This window comes from Gymnoscopelus microlampas, assembly GCF_963454915.1.
Source record: "Gymnoscopelus microlampas genome assembly, chromosome: 3".
In the NCBI taxonomy this organism is placed as follows: domain Eukaryota; kingdom Metazoa; phylum Chordata; class Actinopteri; order Myctophiformes; family Myctophidae; genus Gymnoscopelus; species Gymnoscopelus microlampas.
Genome location: NC_139940.1, coordinates 27,043,805 through 27,057,348, shown reverse-complemented (window position 1 = coordinate 27,057,348; position 13,544 = coordinate 27,043,805). Strand labels below are relative to the sequence as shown.

The window sequence follows — 13,544 nt, the reverse complement described above, 5'->3', positions numbered from 1 at the left end:
GGAAGTGATATAGCCCATTGATATCGCAGCAAAGATCAGTTAATAATGATATGATTGCCATCATGAAACCATTAATTATAGCATTATTACTATACAATAAACATTGTTCGGCCAATGGAGCAGTGAGACATTAGAGGTTGTTAGGCCTATGTACAAATTATTTATTTTAGAAGCAATTTCTTGGGGGTAATGCATGTGGAAAATATACTATATGTGCCAACCTCTGCAACTGCATACTGTGTGTTTGAACAAAATAAAATGATCTTCCAGATTATCACTTTTCTTGCTTCTTCTCATCTAAATTATAGTGGAAGACATTAGCTGAGCTCATATAGGCCTAGTTATTATCTAGTCAGGCTTTAGTAAGTAAAAAACAACTTGATGTGTGAAAGTCCACACATGCTTCTTACACTTCCATTGACCTATTCCCACGGTTCTCAAAGTGGGGTCTTCTACACATAGCCAGGGGGTCTGCGAAATAATTCACAGATCAAAAAAATATATATTTGATTATTTTTATGCAAGTTTACCATAATCACAGTAATCCTTAATCATATTCCATCATATTCAAGGGATTTTGCAGAGAAATCAGACAGACTCCACTCCAGTCACTTTCAAATTAGAGCGCTAATTCCAGCTGACGCTCGTTAATGTTATAGAGGCAATCATGCTTTTGCACTGTCAAATAGGCCTACATCTAATCTAAGATTAGTGGGACTCATTCAAATGACCACCAGTGAGTCCCGGGACTAATTTAATTGAAAACCTCTGTAACCACTGTATACATATTAGATATTGATTAGATATTACATTGATTGTATAGCTATTTTATTTGATTAGATATGTGATGTTGTTTAAGAGAAATTAAGAGTTGGATAATATCGGAATATCAGATATTGGCAAAAAATTAAATATCGAACATGCCTAACAATAAGTTTATTATTTTTAAATTGAAGCACCTACTAAAAGTCACCTTTAGACTGGTCATTTTACATGTCTGTTTAGGACTATAGAAGCGTTCATTTTCTGTCTGAACCATTAAGATGAGGGGTACCTGGAAAAATGTCTCCCCTCCAAGGGGTACCTGGGCCAAAAAAGTTTGAGAACCCCTGATCTATTCTACTGAAGGGGTCATCCAGACATGAATCTCGGTGGGATTCCGATTAACAAAGGTAGGCCTACTATTACGAATTCTTATTCTGATGTTGTTACATAAAATGACACTTACTTTTCTCCATGGAAGGAGCCAAGGCGAAAAGGTGAGGTGCTGCCGCTGGGAGGAAGAATTTTTGGGAGAGGGTAGGGTAGGGTCCGGGAGGTGTAGCTAGTTCCATTCCATTTTTAACCAGTGCCATCCTGTCTAGAGCCCGCCTACTCAAGAACTGTATCCTGTAATATCCAGACAAAAATACATAAACGCACACAGCAGTTTCCGTATCCGCCGATTCTCTCTAAACCGGACACGCAAACTGGCAAATGGTGTAGCTCTAACAAAGAGATGCATCCAAGATCATTTCGCCCCTCCTTCGACTCCCGCACACACGAATGTCAATGTCCCATTGGATCAGCTGACGCTGTTGATGGTAACTGACTCACCATCACTTCCCGGTAGAACACCAAGAAGGTATTTTAATATCACGTACATAGTTGTGGAAGTTCAACAGGGTTTAATGTTTAGTTTGGCCGGTTGTATCTGCTTAGACCGCCGTATGTCTGGCTTATCAGCGGACTAACATTAAGGTAAATGAGGCTTTCTTTGAAAAATCTTGTGATTGTCATTCTTTTAAGTTTCACCAAAGTTTCCAACCTTTTAGGTTACAAATCAGTGTTGTAATTTTTGGAAGGTTACAATGATCTATATATTTATATTGGATATAGTGGATTTTTCCAAAGCGTTTACCGATATGATTATTCTGAAAACGCGAACGATTACATTTTTATTTAGACTGTACTACCACGAGTCTTTGCCAGCAAAGCAAATATATTTCACACATACTTTAGGCTATTGTAGGCCTGCTGGTGACTTAATGGTGAAGTCATTATAGCAGTGGTGTAGTAACTAAGTAAGTACATTACTGTACTGTACTTAAGTACAATTTTGAGGTATTTTTACTTTACTTGTGTATTTGCAATTTTTAGGGCTGAAGAAGTGGTTAATGTATGTTTTGTATAGAAAGACAAATTCTACTTATTTTCGCTGTTCTCACCATACACTTTGAACCAAGGAGTGCCAGGCATTCACATAAAGATGAAAGTGGACACAACATGTCCAACCACGAACAGTTAAGTATCTCTAGCAGCTTGATCAGACTTCTTTAGAAAGCACACCTACAAACCACAAATAATACTCATTATCCATTTGTAGTGTCCACTGTTTCACTTGCTCTTCACAGGTATATCCACTGGCTAATATGAAAGGACTTAACCCTGTTATCTCTCTCCACTTGTGTTTCTGTGACAGGCTCAGCATCTCTGAATGTCTAACTAATCTCTATCTTGGAGAATCTGAGGACTTATGCTGTAGCTGGCTGACTCAACATTAAGAGGACTTTAAAATGGCCATGAAAGATTCCTCTCCCGTGTTGTCCCCTGGTTGGCAAACAGCATTGCAAAACAGTCCAGCTGTTGTTCCAGGCTTGGAGATTAAGCTGGGAGCACTGGTGGTGCTTCTGTCCACCACACTTCTATTTGGTTTTGCACCTCTGTGCCTTGTGCGGGGTGTAGGAAGATGTAGCGTGGACCCAGGTAAGAGCTGCGGTGTTAAATCCAGGGTTCCTACACAGGAAACTATAGGGCTGGGCAATATGGAAAAATCAAATATCACAATATTCTTTTACCACCTATCGATATAAATAGTGTGACAATATTGTGGGTATAACTATTGGTGATTTAACAAAGTATTTACACAATGAGACAAAGTATTATCAGTAATGCCTATATAATAACTAAGTGGCCAATGGCAAGTAATAGAATAGCTAGAACAGTCAGGTGAATTCAGAAAATGACATCTTTACTGCGGTGCATCCTTAAATTCAGGAAAAGACAGCGCAATGTTATGATATCCAAAATCCCATAAGATATCTATAGTTTCATGTCACCTTGATATATTGCCCAGCCCTATTTCTAAGTTTAAAAAGTTTGGAAATCACACAAAACTAAAGAGGTCAGAAACGGAGAGCTAGTTGACTGGAATTTCTATCAGGATCAATAAAGTGTCAGTCTGTCTGTGTGTTATATGTTGTTAAATCTTTGCATCAGGTCTTTTGATGCAGAGAACCTCTGACGGTAAGTTTTCCTGTGCAGATCAGGGAAAAGAACAGAGCTATCTAACTCAACTACATGTGCTGTTAACATCTGCGTCAGAAGAGTGAAAATGCAAGAGTAGGACACAAAATATTTACTGTTGTTTTGGCTTAGAGGGGAACCTCTCTAAGCCAACCCAAGTGAATTATCTACCCATGCAGCACATCAGTGACATTTTTCAGCATGGCAAGTTGTTCTAGCTGCTGTGTTGTCTTTGCAGAGACCCGCCATAAGGTGCTGGGTTTGGTGAGCTGCTTTGCGGGAGGAGTGTTCTTGGCCACCTGCCTGCTGGACCTGCTGCCTGACTACCTCGAGGGCATCAACCAAGCATTTGGCAATATGGGGATCACTGTAAGAATTCTGAAATGTATTCAGTTTCTGGGTGGGAAATGTGGGCAGGCATAATGTACTAGAACCGCTCTCCTACCGCTCTCTCTAAAATGCCATTAAGGAGTCCTTGAGCAAAGCAATAAAGCAATTTACAGTGGAGTATTTCTACTGAACAGCTCACACGGTTATGTATCTGTCTTGCTGATAAAAAAGTGTGCGCTCAGGTAACTTTCTCTTGATTTAATGAAGATTAAATATAGTCAAATAAAAAATGCTCAAATAATAAACCTTACGCTGACATGTTTCAGCCAAGATCCTTCATTAGAAATATGTGAAGCGTTAACGGTGTGTGGTGTGCCAAATAAAATAAGTGGAAATGTGAGTATTTTGTCCTCTAATGACAGGTTTGGGAAGTGCTATCTTTTGAGTATTTTTGCACCCTCACTACTTTTCTAACTCACTTAAAGATAATCACTCTCCTCTACTCTTCTCTGTTTTGTGGTTTCATCATTTTGTTTTTATGCATGTTATTTTTTTCTGTATCTCAAGACATGATTTTAATCCAAATCCATGTGGGACTAAAACAACACCTTGGTTGAGAGGTCTTGGTGGGCACAAAGGGTGATGCAATACTTCAGTTGCCTTATTTTAGAGATTACCCATGTGGTCCCAACACAATAATGATATAATGTAAAACAAGAAATGTTCTGCCCCTCTCTTGTCAGCTCCAGTTCCCTTTGCCAGAGTTCATCATTGCCATGGGCTTCTTCCTGGTCCTCATCCTGGAACAGATAGTCCTGGCCCTCAAAGACCAATCATCTTTCATATCGGAGGAAAGACGTGCGCTACTGGTGGACTCCAGTGTCCAGTCAAATGACCGGAATGGGCGGCGTCATTCTCACCATCGCCATGGGACAGAAGAGTTAGGCGGATCAAAAGGCTCAGGTTCTGAAGGGGGCCACTTCCATTTGGACTTCAACTCTCACTCAGCTTTGAGGGCCTTCATCCTGGTCTTTTCCTTGTCGCTGCATTCAGTGTTTGAGGGCTTGGCGGTGGGACTCATGGAGGACAGTAAGCAGGTTCTGGAGATCTGTTTGGCACTGATGATTCATAAAAGCATTATCTCTTTCAGCCTGGCCCTCAAGCTTGTTCAGGGCAGACTGAGGCGGATGGTGGTGATTGGCTGCCTGCTCCTCTTTGCCGTCATGTCACCACTGGGTATTGGTGTGGGTATTGCCCTCACTGAGACAAAGGCCTCTCCCCAGCACCAGCTGGCCAGGTCTGCATTAGAGGGGCTGGCAACAGGCACCTTCATCTACATCACCTTTATGGAAATCTTGCCGCATGAACTGAGCTCAGTTAAGAACCGTCTCCCGAAGGTGGCCATGCTGCTGCTTGGTTTCGCTGTGGTCACAGGGGTTCTGTTTATAAAACTGTAGCCAAACCCTACCAGCTCAGCAGCAAGGTATGAGAGACCATCATGTAACTGAAAAGCCACAAGTTGAATCCCCTCAGCAGCTGTCATTTTTGAAAGACACTGAAACCTGGAAGTTGTATTGGTTAAGTGTCCCGTACTGTAATTCATATAAGTGTAAAAATGTCCAGCCATTAACAGCATTTCCGACCATTCAACGCTTTCCTGGCTTGAGAATTTGCAATGAGATGACCTCGATATTAAGGTCCTGTCATTTCAACAGAAAGCATATCAATATTATTTAGTTTAGTGTGCATTTAGTGTATGGGAATAATTGTAAATGAATCTCTTTTGCTTGTTTATGAGAAGCCCTTTATTTTTCATGTTCTGAAAAGACGGTATTGACAAAGTGAATAAATCAGTTTTTTAGATGTAAATGTGAACTAAAATTGAAATTGGGCTTGAAGCATTGATGTTAGGAGTATAGGGAATGGCACTGATAAATGGTGTGACACTGATAAATATTGTATTTTTTATAATTAACAGTTAACACCAAAAAGGTCTATACAAATTGTATATAATATTCTACTGATAGTTCTTGATTGTATAAAATGTTTTAAGGATGTGTGTGTACGCAAATATTTGTGTGTGTGTGTGTGTATTTTCACTGTGTTATTATATTTTGTGTATAGTATTTTCACTGTGTATTTTATATATATGAATATATATATATACATACACACATTGACACATATACACATTTATGTGTTTTAATCATCTAGCTTGCAATGGATTTCTAATCCACCACAAAGTACCTGAATAAATACGGCAGAGGGCGCGCGTGTCACTGTCTTGTCCCTGTCGCCGTCCTCCTCCGCCTCCTCCCACACTAGAGACTCAAATCATTCCACTACGTCAAGAAGTTGTCCCGTCCGTCCGGCTCGGTTAAAGATGTCTGCGACGGGTGCAGGCGGCGGTTGTGGACCCGGACCCACTTCGGGCTCCGGGTCCGGGCCTTCCAACCCGCGAAAGTTCAGCGAGAAGATCGCGCTGCATACGCAGCGGCAGGCCGAGGAGACGGCGGCGTTTCAAGAGGTTATGATGGACATCACCTCGACCAGGGTGAGTCTCTCAGCGAGAGAGGAGAGAGAGAGAGAGAGCAGATCTATGTAGCCTGGAGGAGGAAAGACGGGCCTTGTTGCCCGGGGTTCGTCCAGCTCAGACAACACCAACACCGATAGCTTCCCCTTGGTCCCAATGGTTCTCAAACTTTTACGTTTCAAGGTCTCCCCTTAACTCTTGACAGTATTCAAATGGAACCCAAATGGACCCTATCGTGTCCATTTGGTTCCATTTGTATACTGTCAGAGTTACAGACTTGTAAGGGTCCATTTAGAACCCTCTAAAGGAACCCAGAGTCCCTTAAAATCACTTTTGAGAACCATTGGTTTAGACTACACTTTATGTCACATCTCGAGTTGACGGCGCCGACAAAGTGTCTCCGTGTTGTTGGGTAGCCAGTGCTAGTAGTAGCGACCATGTTCTTGATTGTTGTCCATTTCCGACATGTCTGTCGAGCAGAGCAGACCAGTTATCTAGCATTAAGGCTTATACTTACACTTCGTCACGTTAAAAAAACACGTCATTTTCGTTGAAAATGACGTGTTTTCAAATAGAAATGAGTAGTATTGACGCGACGTGACCGCTTTTTTCAGATGAAAATCTTTGTATTTGTTGAGCGACACCGTCGTTCGACTCATTCCAACTAAGTATAAATGAGCTGAAAGGGGCTTGTTTACTATGTTAGGTTAACGCAAAAGGCACTACAATGTCTATAACTCTTTCCAGTTTAACTATACATTCAGATGCATTAACCTATGTGCTTGGTGTTTGTCAGTAACGTTAGCTATATTGAAACGAATGTGTTAACGCTTTCATCTGTTTAGTGCTGTCAGTTGGTTAGAAATTTAATTAGCTTAGCTAGCGTTGCCTTAGCAATGGTTAGCATGACGGTAAAGCTACATCACTTGGTTTGTATGAAAGGCTGACATACATTTTAAAGTGTCTTTAGATTCACAAGTTAAAAGGTAGCTGTTGCTTTGATTGAGCAACTTCACCCTCACCGGTGTTTCGTAGTTTATATTGTATTATGATGGCTAGTAACATTAGCTTACTTGCCAGTTTCTTGCCAGCGAACTAATGTCAGATACAGATAGGGGATCAGGCGTTCTTATCTGAGCCACTGTGGTAGGGGCAAAACCCATACAGTCTATGGGCAAAACCCTTTATCTCAGGGGTCTTCAACAGCTGGGACTCGGAACCCCTAGGGGGTCCTCAGAACTACTCTAGGTGGTCGGCCAAATCTTTGTGATACGATTATTTTTTTATTTACATTAACCACTTGAACCCCAGCATCCCTATTCTGAGGGGAACATTAGCCGAAAATAGCAGATCTATAAGCTCAATGCTTCGCGCTGCCTGCGAGCCGTTGAGCTTGTAGATCGGCTATTTACTTTTTCGGCAAAGAGATTTGCGTGTAAAGCTTGAGCAAATCAAGTACTATGTTTTGAAGGTTTAAGTGGTTAAATGTCTGAAATGAACAAAAAAAAACATGAATTTACGCAACACTGATGATAGTCAGTGAAGCTATGTATGAAATCTATGAACATTTTTAATCTGCATCAATTGTAAACAATGTAGGGGGGGGGGGGCCCTGTTTCGTCTCTCTCTCAGCTAAGGGGTCCTAGTTTGGCCTGAAAAACGTTGAATACCCCCTGCTCTGCTCTATCTCAATGGTTGGTCTTCCTAACCTGACTCAGCCAGAAAAATGTGTGTTGCAACTAGCTTCTTCCATTTGGCGGAGTCAGGTTATGGTCTTCCTGACTTGTGCTGAATTTTAGCCACCAATTTAAGATCCAAGGGTTGGATCACTAAAGTCACATTCAAGTGGCAATTTTAATTTCAACTCCACCTGTGGGCTTGCCTTAAGCCAGGATTTATTACAAAGATGTCTTATGACAGCTTTGACATGACTGAAATACAGCCTGTATGGATGATACCATGTTATGTTATGTTATCCCCATCAATATTATACTGCGGTCACGCTGGCCGCTCTTCAGAGAGAGTCGGTCGCACCAGCCGTGCTTCAAAAATGATTGCGCAGCTACGTGGCTTTTTACGGTTAGGCGAACTGATGGTGCGTTCAATGAAATCGTAAATCCCAGTTACTTCAATATATACATGTAAAAATGTAATAAAACAAACTAAAAACATTGTTTGTGTCTAATGTTCTCGTCTGTGATTATTACCGAAATGTTTTACTGCACAAATTATTAATAATAAAATATTGTAATATTACAGAATCCCATACAGTTTCATGTATTTTTTGGGAAATCATAAAAAAATCTAAAAATATAGTTATCACCCAGCAACTAAAAGTTATTGTGCCCATGTGTGTCCTTTACAATATGTGATTATTACCAATATACTTTACTGTACCGATTATTAATAATAAAATATTGAAATATTACAGAATCCCATCCATTACAATGTAATTTATCAGAAAATCATAAAAAAATCAAAAAACATAGTTATCACCCAACAACTATATATTAATGTGTCCCATGGTCTCTTGTACACCTGTGATGATTATCAATATGTTTTACAGCAGCAATTATTAATAATAAATTATTGAAATATTACAGAATCCCATCCATTTAAATGTAATTTTTCCAAAAATCATAAAAAATTTAAAAAAACATAGTTATCACCCAACAACTATATATTAATGTGCCCCATGGTCTCTTGTACACCTGTGATGATTACCAATATGTTTTACAGTAGCAATTATTAATAATAAAATATTGAAATATTACAGAATCCCCATCGATTTCAATGTAATCTTTCAAAAAATCATAAAAAATTCAAAAAACATAGTTATCACCCAACAACTATATATTAATGTGCCCCATGGTCTCTTGTAAAGCTGTGATGATTATCAATATGTTTTACAGCAGCAAGTATTAATAATACATTATTGAAATATTACAGAATCCCATCCGTTTCAATGTAATCTTTAGAAAAATCATAAGAAATCCAAAAAACATAGTTATCACCCAACAACTATATATTAATGTTCCCCATGGTCTCTCGTACACCTGTGATGATTATCAATATGTTTTACAGCAGCAATTATTAATAATAAATTATTGAAATATTACAGAATCCCATCCATTACAATGTAATCTTTAGAAAAATCATAAAAAATCCAAAAAACATAGTTATCGCCCATCAACTATATATTAATGTTCCCCATGGTCTCTCGTACACCTGTGATGATTATCAATATGTTTTACAGCAGCAATTATTAATAATAAATTATTGAAATATTACAGAATCCCATCCGTTTCAATGTAATCTTTAGAAAAATCATAAAAAAATCCAAAAACATAGTTATCACCCAACAACTATATATTAATGTGCCCCTAGGTCTCTTGTACACCTGTGATGATTATCAATATGTTTTACAGTAGCAATTATTAATAATAAATTATTGAAATATTACAGAATCCCATCCATTTCAATGTAATCTTTAGAAAAATCATAAAAAATCCCAAAAAACATAGTTATCGCCCAACAACTATAAATTAATGTTCCCCATGGTCTCTCGTACACCTGTGATGATTATCAATATGTTTTACAGCAGCAATTATTAATAATAAATTATTGAAATATTACAGAATCCCATCCGTTTCAATGTAATCTTTAGAAAAATCATAAAAAATCCAAAAAACATAGTTATCACCCAACAACTATATATTAATGTTCCCCATGGTCTCTCGTACACCTGTGATGATTATCAATATGTTTTACAGCAGCAATTATTAAATTATTGAAATATTACAGAATCCCATCCGTTTCAATGTAATCTTTAGAAAAATCATAAGAAATCCAAAAAACATAGTTATCACCCAACAACTATATATTAATGTGCCCCTAGGTCTCTTGTACACCTGTGATGATTATCAATATGTTTTACAGCAGCAATTATTAATAATAAATTATTGAAATATTACAGAATCCCATCCATTTCAATGTAATCTTTAGAAAAATCATAAAAAAATCCAAAAAACATAGTTATCACCCAACAACTATATATTAATGTGCCCCATGGTCTCTTGTAAAGCTGTGATGATTATCAATATGTTTTACAGCAGCAAGTATTAATAATACATTATTGAAATATTACAGAATCCCATCCGTTTCAATGTAATCTTTAGAGAAATCATAAAAAATCCAAAAAACATAGTTATCACCCAACAACTATATATTAATGTGCCCCTAGGTCTCTTGTACACCTGTGATGATTATCAATATGTTTTACAGCAGCAATTATTAATAATAAATTATTGAAATATTACAGAATCCCATCCATTTCAATGTAATCTTTAGAAAAATCATAAAAAATCCAAAAAACATAGTTATCACCCAACAACTATATATTAATGTGCCCCATGGTCTCTTGTAAAGCTGTGATGATTATCAATATGTTTTACAGCAGCAAGTATTAATAATACATTATTGAAATATTACAGAATCCCATCCGTTTCAATGTAATCTTTAGAAAAATCATAAAAAATCCAAAAAACATAGTTATCGCCCAACAACTATATATTAATGTTCCCCATGGTCTCTCGTACACCTGTGATGATTATCAATATGTTTTACAGCAGCAATTATTAATAATAAATTATTGAAATATTACAGAATCCCATCCGTTTCAATGTAATCTTTAGAAAAATCATAAAAAAATGCAAAAACATAGTTATCACCCAACAACTATATATTAATGTGCCCCTAGGTCTCTTGTACACCTGTGATGATTATCAATATGTTTTACAGCAGCAATTATTAATAATAAATTATTGAAATATTACAGAATCCCATCCGTTTCAATGTAATCTTTAGAAAAATCATAAGAAATCCAAAAAACATAGTTATCACCCAACAACTATATATTAATGTTCCCCATGGTCTCTCGTACACCTGTGATGATTATCAATATGTTTTACAGCAGCTAAATTTAATAATAAATTATTGAAATATTATAGAAATCCCATCCATTTCAATGTAATCTTTAGAAAAATCATAAGAAATCCAAAAAACATAGTTATCGCCCAACAACTAGATATTAATGTGCCCCAAGGTCTCTTGTAAAGCTGTGATGATTATCAATATGTTTTACAGCAGCAATTATTAATAATAAAATATTGAAATATTACAGAATCCCTTCCTTTTCAATGTAATCTTTAGAAAAATCATAAGAAATCCAAAAAACATAGTTATCACCCAACAACTATATATTAATGTGCCCCATGGTCTGTTGTAAAGCTGTGATGATTATCAATATGTTTTACAGCAGCAATTATTAATAATAAATTATTGAAATATTACAGAATCCCATCCTTTTCAATGTAATCTTTAGAAAAATCGTAACAAATCCAAAAAACATAGTTATCACCCAACAACTATATATTAATGTGCCCCATGGTCTCTTGTACACCTGTGATGATTATCAATACGTTTTACAGTAGCAATTATTAATAATAAATTATTGAAATATTACAGAATCCCATCCATTACAATGTAATCTTTAGAAAAATCATAAAAAATCCAAAAAACATAGTTATCGCCCAACAACTATAAATTAATGTTCCCCATGGTCTCTCGTACACCTGTGATGATTATCAATATGTTTTACAGCAGCAATTATTAATAATAAATTATTGAAATATTACAGAATCCCATCCGTTTCAATGTAATCTTTAGAAAAATCATAAAAAATCCAAAAAACATAGTTATCACCCAACAACTATATATTAATGTTCCCCATGGTCTCTCGTACACCTGTGATGATTATCAATATGTTTTACAGCAGCAATTATTAATAATAAATTATTGAAATATTACAGAATCCCATCCGTTTCAATGTAATCTTTAGAAAAATCATAAGAAATCCAAAAAACATAGTTATCACCCAACAACTATATATTAATGTGCCCCTAGGTCTCTTGTACACCTGTGATGATTATCAATATGTTTTACAGCAGCAATTATTAATAATAAATTATTGAAATATTACAGAATCCCATCCATTTCAATGTAATCTTTAGAAAAATCATAAAAAAATCCAAAAAACATAGTTATCACCCAACAACTATATATTAATGTGCCCCATGGTCTCTTGTAAAGCTGTGATGATTATCAATATGTTTTACAGCAGCAAGTATTAATAATACATTATTGAAATATTACAGAATCCCATCCGTTTCAATGTAATCTTTAGAAAAATCATAAAAAATCCAAAAAACATAGTTATCACCCAACAACTATATATTAATGTGTCCCATGGTCTCTTGTACACCTGTGATGATTATCAATATGTTTTACAGCAGCAATTATTAATAATAAATTATTGAAATATTACAGAATCCCATCCATTTCAATGTAATTTTTCCAAAAATCATAAAAAATTTAAAAAAACATAGTTATCACCCAACAACTATATATTAATGTGCCCCATGGTCTCTTGTACACCTGTGATGATTACCAATATGTTTTACAGTAGCAATTATTAATAATAAAATATTGAAATATTACAGAATCCCCATCGATTTCAATGTAATCTTTCAAAAAATCATAAAAAATTCAAAAAACATAGTTATCACCCAACAACTATATATTAATGTGCCCCATGGTCTCTTGTAAAGCTGTGATGATTATCAATATGTTTTACAGCAGCAAGTATTAATAATACATTATTGAAATATTACAGAATCCCATCCGTTTCAATGTAATCTTTAGAAAAATCATAAGAAATCCAAAAAACATAGTTATCACCCAACAACTATATATTAATGTTCCCCATGGTCTCTCGTACACCTGTGATGATTATCAATATGTTTTACAGCAGCAATTATTAATAATAAATTATTGAAATATTACAGAATCCCATCCGTTTCAATGTAATCTTTAGAAAAATCATAAGAAATCCAAAAAACATAGTTATCACCCAACAACTATATATTAATGTGCCCCTAGGTCTCTTGTACACCTGTGATGATTATCAATATGTTTTACAGCAGCAATTATTAATAATAAATTATTGAAATATTACAGAATCCCATCCATTTCAATGTAATCTTTAGAAAAATCATAAAAAAATCCAAAAAACATAGTTATCACCCAACAACTATATATTAATGTGCCCCATGGTCTCTTGTAAAGCTGTGATGATTATCAATATGTTTTACAGCAGCAAGTATTAATAATACATTATTGAAATATTACAGAATCCCATCCGTTTCAATGTAATCTTTAGAAAAATCATAAAAAATCCAAAAAACATAGTTATCACCCAACAACTATATATTAATGTGTCCCATGGTCTCTTGTACACCTGTGATGATTATCAATATGTTTTACAGCAGCAATTATT

At 36.0% G+C, this 13,544-nt stretch overlaps 2 protein-coding genes across 6 annotated transcripts in view; both read left to right on the top strand.

Moving 5' to 3' along the window:
• Nucleotides 1-1,597: 1,597 nt before the first annotated feature.
• Nucleotides 1,598-5,847, top strand: LOC311042735 (zinc transporter ZIP1-like). Its single transcript, XM_084053692.1, has 4 exons — nt 1,598-1,740; nt 2,462-2,745; nt 3,524-3,654; nt 4,359-5,847. Exons 2-4 carry the CDS (start codon nt 2,556-2,558, stop codon nt 5,070-5,072), a joined length of 1,035 nt encoding a protein of 344 aa, XP_083909818.1. The 5' UTR covers nt 1,598-1,740; nt 2,462-2,555; the 3' UTR covers nt 5,073-5,847.
• A 39-nt stretch (nt 5,848-5,886) lies between these two features.
• The window catches only part of LOC311042734 (CREB-regulated transcription coactivator 2), a 58,911-nt gene continuing 51,253 nt past the window's right edge, over nt 5,887-13,544 (top strand). For 2 of the 5 annotated variants that reach the window (XM_084053691.1, XM_084053689.1), the window contains exon 1: nt 5,890-6,169. In XM_084053691.1, coding sequence (XP_083909817.1) covers nt 5,999-6,169 — 171 coding nt within the window. In that variant the 5' untranslated portion in view covers nt 5,890-5,998. Of the gene's footprint in view, nt 6,170-13,544 lie in introns of all 5 variants that reach the window. The other 3 variants (XM_084053690.1, XM_084053687.1, XM_084053688.1) reach the window with 2 other exon arrangements.